This window comes from Artibeus jamaicensis, unplaced genomic scaffold (assembly GCF_021234435.1).
Source record: "Artibeus jamaicensis isolate MK-2021 breed Jamaican fruit bat unplaced genomic scaffold, CSHL_Jam_final contig_335, whole genome shotgun sequence".
Classification (NCBI taxonomy): Eukaryota; Metazoa; Chordata; class Mammalia; order Chiroptera; family Phyllostomidae; genus Artibeus; species Artibeus jamaicensis.
Window position 1 is genome coordinate 1,318,571 of NW_026521800.1, and position 20,420 is coordinate 1,338,990.

At 36.0% G+C, this 20,420-nt stretch overlaps 1 protein-coding gene across 5 annotated transcripts in view; it reads left to right on the forward strand.

Moving 5' to 3' along the window:
• The window catches only part of FARS2 (phenylalanyl-tRNA synthetase 2, mitochondrial), a 571,180-nt gene that overhangs the window by 331,847 nt on the left and 218,913 nt on the right, over positions 1–20,420 (forward strand). For all 5 annotated transcript variants that reach the window (XM_053664097.1, XM_053664098.1, XM_053664100.1 and 2 more), the window contains one exon: positions 2,753–2,913. In XM_053664097.1, the coding sequence (XP_053520072.1) occupies positions 2,753–2,913 (161 nt within the window). The remainder of the gene's footprint in view (positions 1–2,752; positions 2,914–20,420) is intronic.

Genomic DNA, 20,420 nt, shown 5'->3' on the forward strand with positions numbered 1-20,420 from the left:
GAATTTCTTAACATTATTTGTTCATTTAAAAAATTAGATTGTTGCTCTTTTTCTTATCTACTTCCTAAAAGAATAACAAAGGCTCTTTGTTATTCTTGTTCCTGCTTTAGAAAAACTTTCTGGAAATGAGGGAGCAGCTGAGGTTAATTGAAAGAAGCAAAAAAAGCTAAGCCAGTAAAAAGTTGTTAAATGTTAAATAAAGTCAAATACCCTAAATCTACTGCTCATTCAGTTAAAGATATTGGACTTTATAAATGGTTGGTTTTATCTAAAAGATTTTTAAGATCTAAAAGATTTAATAATTAAGGAAATAATAATAGTTATTAATAGCTACTAATAAGAATAGTTGCTTTCTTAATAGTTGTTAACTATTAATGATAATAGTTATTATTTTATTAATAATAATAATTAAGTAAAAAGCTTTACTCACAAAGTAGCATTAACATTCCCATCTATCTTTATTATTTTTTTCATTTGACAGAACTATAACAATGACAAAAAGAAATGCTTTAAATTTTCTAAAACTATTAATCATTATAATCCTTGAACATCACATTTGTTTTTATTTTTTACATTACAGTGCTCATTTGTATCTATTAAATAGTATCATAGTTCATTTTCTGAAATATTTCCATAATTTCGTATTTAATAAATTTAATAAACATTTCATATAAGTTATTATTAATCTATATTAAAATATGCTATGATTTTTAAAGACATTCATTAATTTGAAGCACTTAGGTTGTTTTTATATTTTTTGGTCTTATAAGTAATACTGCTCCAAACATCTTCTTTCATTTATCTTTTTTGTTGAATTATTTCCTTAGGATAAATCTCTGACTAGAATCAGTAAGAATAAAAAGTGTGAGCATTTTATAGACCCTTATTAACAAATAAAAAACAGTATATCATGATTTTGTCAATTTTCATGTCTTTAATTATTCACCAGCTTTTTTTTAAGGCTTTCATGCATCAGTGTGAATTAACTTGTACAGTATTTTGCCTTGCTCTTCAACTGCTCTCTTAGGCAGCTGATCAGTTGTCCAGGAGTTGTGCGCATATTTTTGTGGTCCATTGTTGTGTGGTTAAATACCCTTGCCTCCTCTTCACTTGAACATTCATTCTTACTCAGGTGCTCTCTGCACTTAGCCAACCTCTCACTTCTTTTTTCAGATACCTTCCCTCCCACTTCTGGGCCAATCCCTGAATCTTCTTTTTGTGATCTCATTTAATATTTTTATTCATTTGCCTTTTAAACAAATTATTTAGTGAGGTTCACACTTCTCCATGGCTTCTGTTACTGTGTTTGTCCTTGTTATTTTATTTATAGAGGATCAATTTATGAATGATTAATTTACAGTAAACTAATTAATTTGCTCTCTCTGTGAGTCAGCTCCTAAACCATCTTCTCTGCACCTTCATACCTTCACTATCAAAGAGGTTTCTTTAGTCTGGAATTTCTTTTACCTTTCTCCACATTTTGGATCCGTATTAGTTTCCTTTTGCTGGGCAACAAATTAATCTTATGTTTAGTGGCTTAAAACAACACAAATTTATTATGTCACAGTCTCCTTGCATCAGGAGTCTGGGCACAGATATCAACCGGATCCCATGCTCAGTGTCTTAACAGATAGAAATAAAGGTGTCTGCAGGACTGTGTTCTCAGCTGGAGCTCCAGGTCCTCTTCTGCGTTCACTCAGGCTGTTGGGAAAAATCATTTCCTTATGACTGTGGGAGTGAGGTTCCCATATCCTTGCTGACTCCAGGACCTTGCTCAGCCCCTTGAGGCCCCCTCAGGTCCTAGCCACTTGGCCTCTCACTTCATATGATGAGCTCACTTCTCCTATCAGCAGGAGAGTCTAGTTTGCTAACATGGACTCATATAAAGTAATATAATCCCAGGAGTGAAATCTACTTCATTCACAAGTGGCACCTACACTCAAAGTCAGGGATTTATACAGGGCATGCACATCTGGGTAGGAAGCTTGAGGCCATGTTAGCCTACCCAGGATCCTGCTGCTGCTTTAGTGTGCATTTGAAATTGCGTTCCTTTCATGACCTCTTGTCAGGAGCTTTTCCAGCAATGTGAATTGCTCTCTCATCTTCTTCATACAGCAGTGTATTATCTTCTGTATTATTCTGCCTTGGATAAGTGAAATAAACCTGTAGTGTTCATGGCCTTGCCATAATATAAACAAGATACTTTACCTTTTGAGTGAGTGGTGCTAGATACGCATTTCACCTTGGCTTGCTCTCTCTCAGTGTATTGTTGAGGTACCTCTTCTAAGAGTAAGAGTTGTATTCTAATGTTATTCACAGTTCTTGAAGGCCTGACACACATTTTCTGAATGCCAGTGGTCCACTGTAGCAGGTTTTGAATGCATCTGCCTATCATTTGGAACCAGAGCATAGTTATCTTTGAATTGGCGCAAAGAAGGATTACAGAAAAATCATATATCAGAGGCAGGACCCAAGGCTTAGAGGATCCTACCATTTAATCAGAAATGAAAGTCAATATTAGAGACAGTATGACTCCAAAGTATCTCAGTGAGGGAAGTAAGGAATATGGGGAACAGGAGCAATCTAAGATTGGGCATCATCTTGGATGTCCCCACTGCCCCTCCCCAGTGCCTTGCCACTAGTAGGCATTCACCATTATTACTGGTTAGTTCCCAGAAGTGGTATATACCTGTAAACTCTTTATGATTTTTAAAGCAGTATTTCTTTTGTTGTTATTGTTTCCTGATTGTAGCTGGTGCTCAAGATCGGATCGGCTGGGCCTTTGGCCTGGGGTTGGAAAGACTGGCCATGATCCTCTACGACATCCCCGACATTCGCCTCTTTTGGAGCGAGGATGAGCGCTTCCTGAAGCAGTTCCGCGTGTCTGACATCAGCCAGAAGGTGACATTTCAGGTAAGGTGACTTGCAAGACTCAAGTAAATAACAGTAGAAATGGTTTTTAAGAATTAAAGAGGTCATCTACTTGAAAATTATTGAATTTAAAAAAATGTGAATTCGAAGAGGTTTTATTTTTTATTTTATTTTTTAATTTTTAATATATTTTTAAATATATTTTTATTGATTATGCCATTACAGTTGTTCTGTTTTCCCCCTTTCATTCTCCTCCACCTTGCACACCCCTTCCCCTACCATTCCCCCCCTTTAGTTTATGACCATGTGTCTCAAGTTCTTTAGGTTCTATATTTCCCATACTATTCTTGCCCTCCCCCTATGTATTTTCTACCTACCATCTATGCTACTTATTTTCTGTACCTTCTCCCCCCTTCTCCTTCTCCCACTCCCCTGTTGCTAACCCTCCATGTGATCTTCATTTCATTGGTTCTGCTCCTGATCTAGCTGTCCTCTTAGTTTGCTTTTCTTTTAGGTGTGGTTCTTAATAACTGTGAGTTTGCTGTCCTTTCACTGTTCATCTTTATTTATCTTCTTTTTCTTAGATAAGTCCTTTTAACATTTCCTATAATAAGGGCTTGGTGATGATGAACTCCTTGAAATTGATCTTATCTGAGAAGCACTTTATCTGTCCTTCCATTCTAAATGAAAGTTTTGCTGGATAGAGCAATCTTGGTTATAGGTCTTTGGATTTCATGACTTGGAATACCTCTTTCCAGCCCCTTCTTGCCTGTAAGGTCTTTTGAGAAATCAGCTGACGGTCTGATGGGAACTCCTTTGTAGGTGACTGTCCCCTTATCTCTTGCTGCTTCTAGGATTCTCTCCTTCATTTGAATCTTGGGTAATGTAATTATGATGTGCCTTGGTGTGTTCCTTCTTGGGTCCACCTTCTTTGGGACCCTCTGAGCTTCCTGGATTTCCTGGAAGTCTATTTCCTTTGCCAGATTGGGGAAGTTCTCCTTTATTATTTGTTCAAATAAGTTTTCCACTTCTTGCTGTTCCTCTTCACCTTCTGGTACCCCTATAATTCGGATGTTGGAGTGTTTAAAGATGTCCTGGAGGTTCCTAAGCCTCTCCTCATTTTTTTTGAATTCTTGTTTCTTCATCCTTTTCTGTATGGTCATTTTTTTCTTCCTTCTGGTCCACTCCATGGATTTGAGTCCAGTCTCCTTTCCATTACTCTTGGTTTTCTGTGCATTTCCCTTCATTTCAATTAGTTTAGCCTTCATATGTTTCTCTAATTTGTGACTAAAATCAACCAGTTCTGTGAGCATCCTGATCACCAGTGTTTTGAACTGTGCATCTGAAAGTTTGGCTATTTCTTGGTTACTTAGAGTTATGGGCTCTGGGGCTCTGAGTTCTTCTTGAGCCATGTTTTGGTCTGTTCACGCCTGTTACGTATGAGGAGCAGAGCCTTAAGTGTTCACCAGGGCAGGACCACCCAGGTTGCTGGTTTGTGACGCTGTATGTGGGGGTAGGGTCAGAGAGGGACAGTGGTGTTCCCCTCTTGCTGCTTCCAGCTGCTGGGGCCTGCGCGGTCTCATAGCTTGCTTCTTCACCGGTTTATCTGCTCACAAATGTGAGACCTCGGTCAGCCCTCAGTGGGTCTGCCTGCTGCTACTCCACACTTGGGATCCGCCTATGCCTGCTTGTGCACCTGGGTTGTGCGCCCAGGTCAGTCCAGTGGATCTTTCCTGCCCGACCCCACTCCGCTACTGGCTTTGCCCCTCTTACCAGTCTGGCTGAGTGGTTTGTTGTTGTCAGACTTACATATAGTTCAATTTTCTGTGGTTTGGCTGCGTTTTTGTTGCTAAAATTTGTTGTTTTTAAACTTGGTTGTGCAAGAAGGCACAGTGTTTCCACCTATACCTCCACCTATACTTCCATCTTGGCAGAAGTCCCGAAAAGAGGTTTTATATCAAGGTCCATAAACACCTCACAGGAGTTCATAAGCCTTCAGAAATTATATGGAGAAAAAAGAGATTTATCAAGCTTATTAATCTAAGCAGAGAACCAATTTTGGGCTTTAAAAATTATTTTGGAATTTTATTATTATGAAATACCAATCTTTATAACTAATGATACTTTTAAAGTTTAGTTTTTCTGATACTAATGTACAAACATTGGCTTTCTTATGATTAGTGTTCATAATGCATCTTTTTTGTCTTTTACTGTCACTCTATACCTTTACATTAAAAATGCATCTCTTGCCCTAGCTGCTGTGGCTCAATGGATTGAGTGCTAGCCTGTGAACCAAAGGGTCACAGGTTCAATTCCCAGTCAGGCCATATGCCTGGGTTACAGGCCAGGCCCCCAATAAGGGCTGCAGGAGAGGTAACCACACATTGATGTTTCTCTCCCTCTCTTTCTCCTTCCCTTCCCCATGCTCTAAAAATAAATAAATAAAATCTTTAAAAAAATATGTCTCATGTAAACAGCATAGAGTTGAGTCTTTTTTTAAAATTCAGTTTTGAGTGTCAAATATATCTTACAGTTAATGTAATTACATGGGCTATTCTTGGGCTTAATTTATTATTCTTTTATTTTCTCCCCATTTCCCCCTTTTATTCTTTATTTGGAAATTGCAGGGTTTTTTGGACTTTTTTGTTTGTTTGTTTTTATATTCCAATTTACTACCCTTATTGCTATTTAGTTTCACATTGTATTATTTTAAGTAGTTATTTTAGATTATAATATGCATAATTAATTCATCTTATTTACCATAAGTAACTATTACACAGCTTCATGAAATAGTTAACCACCTTACAGTAGTGTAATTCTTGTTACTATTCCTGTTTTTTGTATTGTCATATTTTATTTCTCCATATATTATAATCCCACAGTATATTGCTCTATTTACTTCATACAGCCAATTGTCTTTCAATGAAATTAAAACTACCCATATTTTTTGACCATAAGACACACGTAGGTTTTAGAGGAGGAAAATAGGGAAAGAAATTTTGAAGCAAAAAATGTGGTAAAATATTTAATAACATAAATAACACAATATTTCACCAATGTAAATGTAAAGCCACATTCGGACTATAAGACGCACCCCCCCCATTTCCTCCCCAAATTTGGGGAAAAGGTGTGTCCTATAGTCTGAAAAATATCGTATATTGTTTTATATTTCCCTTGATATGTACCCCACACTGATTATGCCTTTCTCTGATCTTGCTTTTTCTCTGTGATTATTTCCCTTAAATCTGAACAAGTTCTTTTAATTTTTTTTGTATTGTAACATGAAATTTTCAGCTTTGGTTTGTCTGGAAATGTCTTTGTTTTATCTTTACTTTTTGGGGATATTTTCCTTGTATATAGGTATGTAGGTTGCCAGTTTTTTTTTCTTTTCATGTCTTTTAAGATATTGTGTCACTGCCTTTCTCCTTTTACTTTGGTTTTCAACAGTTTGACCGGTATGGTTTTCTGTCTGTTATCCTGCTTGGGATTTCACTCTGTTGGATTGTCTTTCAACTGCCTTTGAAAATTCTCATCTATCATTTCTTCCAACAATTGTACTCTATTCTTTTCCCTTTCAGACTGCAATTTCATATATATGTCAGACTATGTGGAATTATGCCATAGAACTCATGCTCAGGGTATGTTTTTTATTATTGATTTTTTTCTCTCTGCACTTTATTTTGGATAGTTTTTATTGATTTATCTCTGTGTTTTCTAATCTTTTCTATTGTGTCCAGATAATCATTAAACTTCTGCAATGAACTAATCATCTTAGATATTGTACTTATCAGTTCTACAATTTCAACTTGCTTTCTTTAAGTGGTTTTATTATTCTGATGAGATTCTCCATCTTTCACCCCTTTTGTACATTTTTCTTAAATTCTTTAGTATATTTATAAGTTAAAGTCCATATCTATTAGTTTCAACCATTTAGTTATCTGTTACTCTCTTGTATGCTTTTTTTTCTTATGGGTCACATTTTTTCTGCTTATCCCTTGTCTTTTTAAATTGTGTTTCAAAGAATGCAGAAGCTGAAATAGATAATACCCTCAGAAAGCTGTACCCTTTCTGCTGTCAGACAACTAAGGGGATTTAGCCAGATCTCTTATTTCTAATCAGGAACTGGATTTTACATCTGATTTGCTCAGAATAGTGAGATCTGGCCCTATAGTAGTTTGGGATCTATGTGTGTAAGATTATAAGCTCCCTCTCTGCCTTATACCCAGTTGCTATCTTCTTCCTCACCAATGCTTGCTAAGCAAAAATATTATGAAGTAGAATTGGCTGGCAGTGAGGGCTGTTTCTCCATTTTCCAGTCTGCCAAAGGAGCCAGTGACTGGGTAATAAAAAATTGATTCATGTATCCTTATTCCAGCACAGTTTCTTTACCAAGAGCAGGCTGACTTCTGACTACTCAGGCACCCATGGTAGAAACAGCCATCAGTGTCTAGAAGAGCTCATCTGTCTGGAATTTCATTCATTTAGACTTCTGTCCACATTTACACAATGGGATACTATGCAGCAGGAAGAGAGAAGGAACTCCTACCCTTTGCAACAGCATGGATGGAACTGGAGATTATGCTTAGTGAAATAAGCCAGGTGGTAAAAGAAAAATACCATATGATCTCACCTATAAGTGGAACCTAATCAACAAAACAAGTAAACAAACAAACTGTAATCAGAAACACTGAAATTAAGAACAAACTGACAATAACCAGTGAAGAGGTGGGAGGGGATTATGCAGGGAAAAGGAGGAAGGGTCATCAAGGAACATGTCTAAAAGTCACAAGGAAAAAACCAAAGGAGGGTAGGATTGAGGGTGGGAGGTAGGGATGGCTGGGGTGAGGGAGTGTGGTGGGGGGAAGTGGAGACAACTATACTTGAACAACAATTTTTAAAAAAGGAAAAAAGTTCATTTTCTTAAAAAAAGAGTAAGCTGTTTATTTTTAATCTATTGCCAGGATCTTCTAGGTAAATTTGGAATAAATCTCCGTCTAAATAATAAACAGTAAAATCTGCCTAAGGACCTAAGTTTTTCTCCTTTAATTTTTTATTTGTTGAGTCAATCATTTAATTGCCAAACATTGATGGAACCCCAACCAGCACTGTACAGAGCAGTGTGCTCCACGATGTGCCAGGCAAGTGCAGATGAATAACACAGTTGCTACCACAAGTTAGTGGCTTAAGTCCAGTTTTAATTGTACTCACAACTGTTTTCTCTCTGGACACACAGAGATGTCTAGAAATAGACTGAGTTTTTTGCATTAGAAATTTTTTTTCTGCCTTCAAAGTTGAAAATCAGCGTGTACATACCCGCACTGTTACATAATTTTCATTATTGCTTTTGTGTAATGAACTTAAGAACTTCTGATAAGGCAGTTAGGATTTGACTGCTGAAAAAGTACGTGTCTGTAAAGTACTTTGTAATTTGTAGATCACAGAGAGCTATTTCCTAATTACTCACTTATAATTAGTATAATTAGTGTCTATTAATTATATTTTTGGTTAGTTTCCTATTACTGATATAACAAATTACCACAAACCTAGCAACTTAAAACAACATGTCTATTATTATACAGTTATAGAGTTCAGAAATTCTAAATTCATTCCACTGGGCTAATGTCAAGGCGTCAACAGGACTGGGTCCTTCGGGAGGTGCTAGGGAAGAATCTGTTCCCTTTGTCAGCTTCTGGGGCTGGCCTTGTTCCTTGCTCATGACTCTGTCTTACCTTTTATCTTCTCTTTCCCTTTGTGGTCTCATCATCTTCTCTCTGAATTTTAGTCTCTCTTTTACAAGAACCCTTGTGATTACATGAAGCTCACCAAGATAATTCAAGGTAATCTCCACATCTCTAGATCCTCTCTTAATTACATCTGTGAAATTATTCTTGAATGTAAAGTCACATATTCATAGGTCCCAGGGATTAGGACATGGATACCTTTGGGAGACCATAATTCAGCTTATCGCATATACCTTCATATATTCCATTTTCCTCATGGCAAATTGCTTGCCTTCATATATAAGAGAGCAGAATTTGTTGTTAGGTGTAAGTGATACGGATATTATTAAAATGCTGGCAATTTTTAACTTTGTGTAGAGTAGTCATGGTTATGTATATAATAAGAATAAGAGACTTATTTTGTCAGTTATGTTGTTGGCCTGTCTTAAGAGGAATAGTTTACATGATTATAATATTATGCAAGACTCTTCCCTAGAGGAGGTGAGAGGAAACATGGGGGGAAAGGTCTGCCAGCAACTGAGAGCTTGTGGCTTCTCTGGTCGGGAAACTCTGGGAGCCAGTTGGGAATTGTATTGTGCAGGGCTGACAGGAAGCAGAAATTTCTCTTTTCTCTTCTCCTTCAGTCCTTCTCTGAGTATGCTTTAGGTCTCTGCTTCTCTGGGATCTTCCTCTGCACAGTCTCCATGGTCTTATAAATCCATCCATCTGGCTGTGATGGCATTCTTCTAGGTGCTAACAAGTCTGACTTACATCACCCTGAGTCCTCATCTCTGCAATTATTCCCTGAATACCTTGAAAACTATTGTTTAAGTCTAATAAGTAGGAAACTCAAGTTATAGTATGGTTTTAATTCTTGGTTTCTTATTCTACATGTTTTGAGTTAAATGCTTGCTTTTTTTGTGGCTGTCTTTACCCAACCTGGATCAGTGCTTGAAATGAGTGGATGAGCAAGCTGGTGACTTTAATCATGCGAACATTGTCTTATTCCGTGCAAGAGATCTCTCTGCCCCCCACTCCAGCTCCTCCTGCTAGGCTCGTTCTGGGCCCTTGTGTGTAAGTGTGGCACCACCCCTAAAGTAAAACTTACTGTTACAGTGCTTTCAGTAGGATACTCAATAGTCTAACTTTTGTTCATTCTTTAAGTGTTCTTTACACAATCCTGAATTACGAATTCAATATTTAGTCCTACACAGAGTAATACTTGTTACTGAATTTTTTTCATTAATCAATATTATAAATTTTATTCACATATTTTATTTAAAAGTTATTAATTTCATGTGTGTCCATAGTTGCTCAAAAAGTCAATTCACACTTGATGAAGTAATTCAGCAATGTTAGTTGTTAAATTTCTTCTCAGTGAAGGAGTTTTAATGACTCTCTTTTGTGGGCATGAAGTATATTTCTGTCTAATCCTGGATAACATCTCAGATATTTTTCACTGCACCAAGAATAAATGACGATTGGTGGGTGTTGACATGCAAACCTGTCATAACAAACCCTATTCAAGATCCTAATAATCATAGTTAGTGATTAATACTCATGTAAATCTCACTCTATGTTTGGCATTATTCTAAAGGCTTTCCATTCCTTAATTTGGTCCTCTCAATAACCCTCTGAGTTTAGATACTGTTATTCTCTTTGTTTTACAAATGAGGAAATGGTAGCTGAATGGTCACTGTGTAGTAGCACAGTGTATTTTTCATTCAGGGATTCAAAGAACCACTTCCTAAAGTTTTATCTGGCTTATAAAATTTATAGATTGATTATTCAGAGCTAAAGGATTTAAATTTTACTTACAAATCTGAAGATAAACATATAATTCATAGAAAGTAAGACATTGAGTTTAAGTTATCTAATTTATGGGCTTCCTGGTAACAAGGTACCTATATTAATGCTTCTCAAACTTTAATATACCAATGAATCACATGAAGATCTTGTTAAAATTTGGATTCTGATTCAGTATGGTCAATATGGGGCCTGAGACTCTACATTTCTAACAAACTCCCTGGTGATACTGATGCTGCTGGTCCATGGACCACACTTCAAATCTGCATAATGATGGACAGACTCATATTATATATCAAAGCTCAGCTACCCAGTCTGTCAAATGAGATGATAAAATGAAATAGTCTGACCAGGTGATTAAATTCACTTTCTCGTCTTTTGCACTGTAAATTTCAGTTTAACATAACTATCACCATAAATCTATAATTTATGATACATTTTGCACTAATCTCAGCAGTCTTTTCTTCTTCTTTTCCTAGGTTTTGTTACCATAAATTTCGGAGTTGCAATACTATTATTCTTTTGATTTTATGAACTGCCTAAGCTCTTCCTTCCTTCTTCCTTTCTTAATTTCTTTTTCGCTCAGTCATTCATTCATTCTTTACTATTTGTCAGTGTGAGGGCACTGTGGAAATGAAGTCATTCCATTTAAATGCACACTTTAAACATTATGCCTAAGTCATAGATGTGTCTGTGTACTTTAGGTCATTTGTGATGAGAAAGTGTTAATATTTAAATTAGAAATAGATAGAACTGGAGATGATGAAAGATAAGACTGAATGCACACAGAATTTGGTAGCCAGTAACTATAAAAAAAGGGTGTTATATCAACATAGTCATCCCCCTGGGGAAACTGTGGCAGAGTTGGTTCTTGCTGTACCTATCATACTTTGTATCAGCAGTGATTTCTGTGTTATATGAGGACTGGGAGTTTCTTAAGACCAGGCTTGGCCATTTTTCATTATTTATTTCTTCTGGCAACCATAGTTCAGTGAACTATACATCTATACATTAATGTTTTGCACCTTATAATACTTGCCATTTGTTGAGTACTGTGTCCAAGTCACTTAACTAGGTACATTGCCTATATTATAGCTTTCGTTTGTCACAATCCAGTGGGATAGATACTATAAACACATTTATAGTATGATGAAACTGAGGCTTGGAGCCACTCCAGAAAGCTCCTAATAATTGAACTGCTAAACTTTGTTGTTGCCTAGACCATGCACTTTTCTGGAGCCAGTAACATGAAATTGACAATTCCTGACTTCAGGTTGGTTACTTCCAATTTAGATTTATCAAGAGGTAATTATAAAATAATAGAAGATACAATGATGGAGCTATATATAGGTGAAAGTAGAGTTTTGCTGATAACTGACCAATGCATGCGAAGGTCAAATTTTTCTTTATTTAAAATTCTTTTTTGCTAGTTAATTCTTCAAGTCCTTCCATGTTTCTCCAGAATTATAGTAGGACTTGAACCTGCGATTACTTGCTAATCTCCATGGCTTGGAATAGTTCCTAGATCTAGTTTTGCTTTCATTATCATAAACATTGTCTGATAGAAACTTAACGCAGGATTATGCAGTGTTTCCTCATTCTATTCCCAAATAAATTCAGCTGTGAGAATCTCATCAACTTCCTTATGTTGCAGGAAATTAATGCATGTCACTTTTTTTGCTATTTCCATGTTTATTTTTCCCATCTCACACAAAAAAGCACTTAAGTATTTTTCTTTTGCCGGAAAAGGGGTGTTTATTCCAGAAAAAAAACTAATAGAAAGAGGAAGAGGAAGAAGTGGGGAAGATGACTGACCATAAAACCTTTGATATGTGCACTGTAATCTTTGTTGACTGCCAAATGAGGAAATGCAATGAGCAAGAGAATGGGCAAGTTTATATTGGGAATCATTATAGTGCTTATATGTAAAGTGTTCATAACAGAGCCTACTACATAGTAAGCATTTCATCCATGTTAACTCTTATTCATATTTTTGCCACCACCTCTGCTATTACTATCACTGCCATCACTATAACTACTACAAAAGGTAAGGTTCTGAGCACAGCAGACACCGTCTTCATGTTTCCTGGTCCTTTGTGCCCACAGTTCCATCCTCAGCTTGCTTTGCTTACAATGGAGTTATATCAATGCCACCTTCTGATGCCAAGACATTTCATTGACCCCATACTCTGTTTAGAGTTCTGTGGATTGTAGCCCCATGTTTGTATTGGAGCTTCTCTCATCAAGGGGCTGCAGATTTATGACTGCTCTGTATTTTCCTTATAGCAGAGGTTGTGTGATACATTTACATATTTAGAGAATTGCTACCACAAACTTCTTCTTTGTTTAAGGCCCTTAAAAAAAATAAGGAGGTCCTCAGCATCTACTTTAATAACTTTCTTGTAGATTGGAAAGATTATGTGTTATATGACCTTTATATCTACACACATTCAATACCCATATTACATTTTCTTGGCTATTAACCTTATGGAAATGTACAAGAACTTTCTATTTATAGACAATACATTCAACCTTAAATCTTGCCAACATCTATAAAATTTGACAAAATATGTGCAATATATTTTAGGAATCATCTATCTAACTAGAAGAGGTTTTGGTATTTTTATCTCTGGAATCAAAGAGATACAGTAATACTGCAGAATCATCTAAACTAGATACTAATAGCTGATAGATAATAAAGTTGAAAGGTACAATTTTATTAATCATTTCATAATGTATGTGTGTATTAAACCATCATGTTTTACCCCATAAATAGATTCAATTTTGATTTATCAATTATACGTCCATAAAGCTGTGGAGAAAAAAATTATGGTTTTAAAAGGAAATCTTCAGAATAAAGACCAGAAGCAAGGAGTTTTGAAGGACTTGCCATATGAAGAAAGAACATATCGATTAAGCAGTGATGGGCAGGCAGTGCAATGGGTTTCTTCCACATGTGACTATGGGAAGTATTTCTTCTAAGAGAGCAGTAGGGGTGTATTTTGGCTTCAACCAAGAAAGACTAAACTCAAAATGGCTTAAATAAGAACAAAATACCAGGAAACCTTTAATAATGCTATGACTCTAAAATTTGGGCATTTTCTTTCCTCAGGCTTGAAAGATGGCAGCAAGGGTATTAAGTACAACTCCTACAATACAGTCAAAAGCAGAAAAGTGCCCTTGTTTTCTTTTTAAACATGGAAAGTTTTCCAGAAGTCCTAGGCAGACTTTCCTCGTATCTTTTTCTCAAAGTAGTTGAAGTTAGCCTGCTGTTTTCTAATACTTATATCAAGCTCTTATCATAAATAAGACTTATGTTTTTGCATTATTTTACCACCAGCAATGCCAGATGTATCAATTAAGCCTTCCCTGTAGACAACTCTCTCTTACTACGGCACTGTTTTTATGAATAGATAGTCACTTGTGAAATGGTATAATGGGACTATTTGAAAAGCTATTCCACCCTGAAATTTTTTACCTTCTGCTGGCTAGTGCTTGAAACCACCCATTAGAATTTGCTTCCCTTAGTTTAATGCTTTGATCCCTAGTCAAATGTAAAATACTCCTTTTGCCTAGAACTGGCTCTGCTTGCTTTCACAGGACAGATGGATGGGATTCATGGATAGTAGTATGTGGCTATGGGGCATTAGTTTCTCTGTTTGAAAGCAGTATATAAATCAGGGTCATCCTGGCACATCTAACTAAGTTAACTATGTTGGCCAAAGGGAAAAGGGCTGAAACGCTAACCTCGAGGTGTCTCACCCTGGGAATGAAATCCTCAAAGTTGTCAAATAACAAATGTGGATTAGAGCCAATGCAAATGGAAAAATCTAAGGTTTATATTCATGTTCTAGTGACCAAATTAAATAAAATAATTTACCTTACTGAATTTTTAGTCAGCACAGGTAAGCATAGTTGTTCTGTGTCTTTAATGGACACATCCTGGACAATAGGAAAAACAAATCTCTTCACTTGTTCAATTACAAGTGTGCACTGCTCCTTTACACACAGGATAAGAGGAGAATTTGGGCTCATCTGAAGTGTTAGGACTTAAAAGTCAGCCTGTGTTTTGGTAGAGAAATGAGAATTGCTTTGCAATGACATCATTCACAGCTTTTCCAGTGGTACATTTATGTTTTCATTTTGTATGTGTAATCATGTGATCCTGCAAATGAAGAATGGGTAAGGTAAGCAGTAATTTATGTAGTGGATAGCTTAATTATTCTTTCCATCACTTAGCTGAGTAATTAATCAAATGTTTTCTTTCAATAAGAGGGAAAAATGAATTTTCTAAAGAGCCTCCCTCTGAGATTTATAAATTACTATTTTTTAATTATTTTTATTATTTTTATTTTTTTAATATAAATTACTATTATTGACTATAATTCACTACCAAGGATAGTGAATCATAAATAGATGACCCTCATAGAGTCCATTTGGCAGAGTTTGAACTACATGTTAAGTTGTGTTTGCATACCACATAACTATTTTATATTTATTTTTTAAAATGATGAAATATTCTAAACATACATACATATATCCCTTGACTTGATTTGTTAGTAAATAGGATTGTGTGCCACAGATTCTTTTCAGGACTGAAGGCATTAGAAATGCAGTTGACAGCCCTGGCTGGTATGGCTAAGTGGGTTGACTGCCGGCCTTTGAACCAAAGGGTCGCCAGTTTGATTCCTAGTCAGGGCACATGCCTGGGTTGTGGGCCAGGTCTTCAATAGGAGGCATACAAGAGGCAACCACATGTTAATGTTTCTCTCCCTCTCTCTCCCTCCCTTCCCCTCTCTCTAAAAATAAACAAATAAAATCTAAAAAAAAAGAATACATAGTTAAAAAAAAGGAAATGCATTTGACAAACCTGTGCCTTCCTGTTAATTTTCCTTCCTGCTTTACTCCTCACAAGTGACAACTGACTTCAAGTTGATGTTTACCATTGTAGTGCTGTTTGCATATATCCAAAACAATTTGTAGGATTGTTTCAAAATATATATTAAATAGCTAAAATAGTTTAAAAATAGAAATTTAGAGCAATTATATGAGATATTTAATGAGCAGATTCTAAACTTTACATGGTAATACAGAGGGCCAGGAATAGGCAAATAACTAAGTTGAAAGATTTGCTTTATCTGATGTCTTTTTAAAAGTTACAATAACTGTGAGAGTGCGGAACTGACACAAGATAGACAGAAAGGCCCATAGATGCAATAAGCCCAGAAACACAGCTCTATGTTATGCTAGACTTATGATAACACCTGCATTAGGGGACAGGGAGGCAGGAGGAAAGCCTTTTGTGCAAATGGCAGAGGGATGATTGAATATCCATATGGAAAAAATTAAGTGAACCCCATATTTGTAATTATTCACAGTGAATTCGTAATTCAAAGTGAATTCCAGGTTGTTTGTAAATCTAAACGTGAAAGGCAATTTATGCTATGAAAAAGCTATTTTACCATGAGTGATTCTTTGATTCTTATTGGAGTAAATCTAATTGGGGAGATTGAACTAAATGAACTATGGTAATGTAAAATTAAAACCCAATTAAATGTCTGATCTTGAAAGTTTTGAAATTAGTATTTATTTAAAGTGGTTGCTGTAAGTTTTTTGATAAAGCCTTTTATAAAAGTTAGGGATGTGTTCTTCTTTGCTAAGTTTGCAAAGAGTTTTTATCATAGATATTTAAAATTTTTTCAGGCCCTCCCATGTATTTTGAGGTGATCTCATTTTTTTTTTTGCTTTATTCTGTTAATGTGGTGACATATAGTGATTGTTTTGGGCATAAACATAACTTGGTTTAAAATACAGTATCTTTTTAATATATTTCTAGAATTGATTTGCAGGTATGTAGGATTTCTAAATCTGCGTTCATGGGTGAGATAGGTCTATAACTCTCTGTATTTTGTATAGTCTTTCTTACCAGCTTTTGATGTTAAGATTATGCTATCCATATAAAGCTAAGTTTGGAAGTATTTTCTTTTAAATTTTTTCTCAATATGTTTATTGACTTTAGAGAGAGAAGAGGGGAAAGAGAAAGAGAGAAACATCGATGTGAGAAACATCGATTGGTTGCCTCCCATTTGCGCCTTGCCCAGGGATTCTACCTATGACTGTAGGTATGTGCCCTGACCAGGAATTGAACCTGAAATCTTTTGGTAAACAGGACCACAATCCAAGCGACTGAGCCACATTGGCCAGGGCCAGTATTTCCTTTTTCTATTTTCTATGAGGATATTTTAAAAATTGACGTTATTTTTTTCTCAACTTTTTGATCAAATTTACCTGTGAAACCTTGTGGCCTTGGAGTCTTCTTCATGGGAAATTTTAAACCACAGATAAAATTTTTCCTAAATATTAAGCTATACAAATTTTGTTTTTGTTTTGTGTCAGTTTTAATAAATTGTATTTTTGCTAGGAATTTGTCCATTTCATCTAACTTTCTAATGTATTGGCATGAAGTTATTTGTAATATGCTCTTATATCGACATTTACTTTTTAATTAGTCAATAGTTAAGCACATTTACTAACATTTAATCAAATTTTATTTTCACCTTTTTTATACAAAGCTTTTTTTTAGAGTTTGCTTTTTTCTTTTTTTTTCTTTTTTTATTTATTTATTTTTTAAAAATATTATTTAGTTATTTTTCAAGTACAGTTTTTTGTCTATTTTTCCCATCCCAGCCTCCCCCTCCCCTTGCTCCCCACCTCCCTCCCATTTCCACCCCCCTTAGTTCTTGTCCCTGTGTCCTTCCTATTTGTTCCTCCAAATCCCTCCCCCTTTTTCCCCTTAACTTCCCTTCCTTCTCCCCACTGGTCACTATCCCCTTGTTCTCTATTTCAGTGTCTTTGTTTTTTTTTTCTGCTTGCTTGCTTATTTTGTTGTTTAGCTTCCTGTTAAAGGTGAGATCATATGGTATTTGTCTTTCAACACCTGGCCTATTTCACTCAGCATAATGCTTTCCAGTTCCATCCATGTTGTTGCAAAAGGTAGTAGCTCCTTCTTTCTCTCTGCAGCATAGAATTGCATTGTGTATATGTACCACAATTTTTGGATCCATTCATTTACTGATGGGCACCTAGGTTGCTTCCAACTCTTGGCTATTGTAAATTGTGCTGCTATGAATATTGTGGTGCATAGGTTCTTTGATATTAATGTTTTAGGATTCTTAGGATATAATCCCAGCAGTGGAATTGCTGGGTCAAAAGGCAGGTCAATTTTTATTTTTCTGAGAAAGTTCCATACTGCTTTCCATAATGGTTGTACCAGTCTGCAGTCCCACCAACAGTGAACTAAGGACCCCTTTTCCCCACAACCTCGCCAACATTTGTTGTTTGTTGCTTTGTTTATGATAGCCATCCTGACTGGTGTAAAGTGGTATCTCATTGTGGTTTTAATTTGCATCTCTCTGATAGCTAACGATATTGAGCATCTCTTCATGTGTCTCTGAATGTTCTGTATGTCCTCCTTGGAGAAGTGTCTGTTCAAGCCCTTTTCCCATTTTCTAATTGGGTTGGGTGTCTTCTTAGAGTGGAGTCTTGTAAGTTCTTTGTATATTTTGGAGATTAAACCTTTGTCTGAGGTATCATTGGTGAATATGTTTTCCCATACAGTTGGTTGTCTTGCTAATTTAATACTGTTTTCTTTAGCCATGCAGAAGCTTTTTATTTTGATGAGATCCCATTTGTTTATTCTTTCCTTTACATTCCTTGCTCTAGGGGACATATCAGTAAAGAAGTTGCTGCGTGGAATATCTGAGATTTTCTTGCCAATGTTCTCCTCTGGGACTTTAATGGTGTCACGGCTTATATTTAAGTCTTTATCCACCTTGAATTTATTTTGGTGTATGGTGTAAGTCTGTGCTCAAGTTTCATTTTTTTGCACGTAGCTGTCCAGTTCTCCCAACACCATTTGTTCAAGAGGCTATCTTTACTCCATTTTATGTTACTGCCCCCTTTCTCGAATATTAATTGACTGTAGAGAGTTGGGTTGATTTCTGGGCTCTCTGTTCTGTTCCATTGGTCTATGTGCCTGCTTTTATGCCAGTACCAGGCTGTTTTGATTACAGTGGCCTTGTAATACAGTTTGATATCAGGTATTGTGATCCCCCCTACTTTGTTCTTCTTTCTCAAAAGAGCAGCTGCTATTCGGGCTCGTTTATGGTTCCATATAAATTTTCGAAGTGTTTGTTCTATGCGAAATATGCCATTGGTACTTTAATAGGTATTGCATTGAATCTGTATATTGCTTTGGGTAGTATGGACATTTTGATGATGTTAATTCTTCCAATCCATGAACAAGGTATATGTTTCCATTTGTTTGTGTCTTCCTTAATTTCGTTCTTCAGGGCTGTGTAGTTTTCTGCATACAGGTTTTTTACCTCCTTAGTTAGATTTATTCCCAGATATTTTATTTTTCTTTTTGCTATATCAAATGGGATTTTTCTCTTTATTTCTGCTTCTGCTGATTCACTGTTGGTATACAAAAATGCCTTTGATTTCTGGATATTGACTTTGTAACCAGCTGTTTTGCCAGATTCATTAATTAGTTTGACAAGTTTTTGGGTAGAGTCTATAGGATTTTCCATGTACACTATCATGTCATCTGCAAACAGTGACAGTTTTGCTTCCTCCTTTCCTATTTGGATGCCTTTTATTTCCTTTTCTTGCCTGATCGCTGTGGCTAAAACTTCCAATACTATATTGAATAGAAGTGGTGAAAGTGGACAACCTTGTCTTGTTCCTGATCTTAGTGGAAAAGCTTTTAGTTTTTTCCCATTGAGTATGATATTGGCTGTAGGTCTCTCATATATGGCCTTTATTATTTTGAGAAATGCTCCCTGTATTCCCACTTTGCTGAGTGTTTTTATCATAAATGGGTGTTGTACCTTATCAAAAGCTTTTTCCGCATCTGTTGATATGATCATGTGATTTTTGTCTTTGCTTTTGTTTATGTGATGTATTACATTTACTGATTTGCGAATATTGAACCATCCTTGCATCCCTGGGATGAATCCCACTTGATCATGGTGTATGATCTTTTTGATATATTGTTGGATGCGATTTGCCAATATTTTGTTGAGGATTTTAGCATCTATGTTCATCAGCGATATTGGCCTGAAGTTTTCTTTCTTTGTTGTGTCTGTATCTGGTTTTGGAATTAAGATGATGCTGGCTTCATAAAGAGAATTTGGGAGTTTTCTATCCCTCTGGATTTTTTGGAATAGTCTGTGGAGAATAGGGGTTAGCTCTTCATTAAATGCTTTGTAGAATTCTCCTGTGAAACCATCTGGTCTGGGGCTTTTGTGTGATGGGAGTTTTTTTATTACTGCTTCAATTTCTTTTGCTGTTATTGGTGTATTTAGATTTTCTGCTTCTTTTTCCCTGAGTTTTGGAAGATTGTATTTTTCTAGAAATGTGTCCATTTCCCCAAGGTTTTCAAATTTCTTGGCATACAGTTCTTCATAGTATTTTCTTACCATCTCTTCTATTTCTGTGGTATCAGTTGTAATCTCTCATCTTTCATTTCTGATTGTGTTTATTTGTGTCCTCTCTCTTCTTTTCTTGATGAGCCTACTTAAAGGCTTGTCTATTTCGTTTATCTTCTCAAAGAACCAACTCCTGGATTCATTGATCCTTAAAATTTTGCTTTTAGTTTCTATGTCATTTAATTCTGCTCTAATCTTGGTTATTTCCTTCCTTGTGCTTGCTCTGGGCTGTCTTTGTTGTCGTTCCTCGAGTTCTTGCAGGGGTAGGGTTAGGTTGTTTGTTTGAAATGTTTCTATTTTCTTTAGGTAGGCCTGTATTGCTATAAACTTCCCTATCAGGACTGCCTTCGCTGTGTCCCATAAGTTTTGGGTTGTTGTGAGATCATTTTCATTTGTTTCCAGAAACGTTTTGATTTCTTCCCTAATTTCATTCTTGACCCATTCGTTGTTTAATAGCATACCATTCAGTCTCCATGTTTTTGAGTGTTTTGGGTTTTTTTCTTTGGGGTCGGTTTCCAATTTCAGTCCCTTG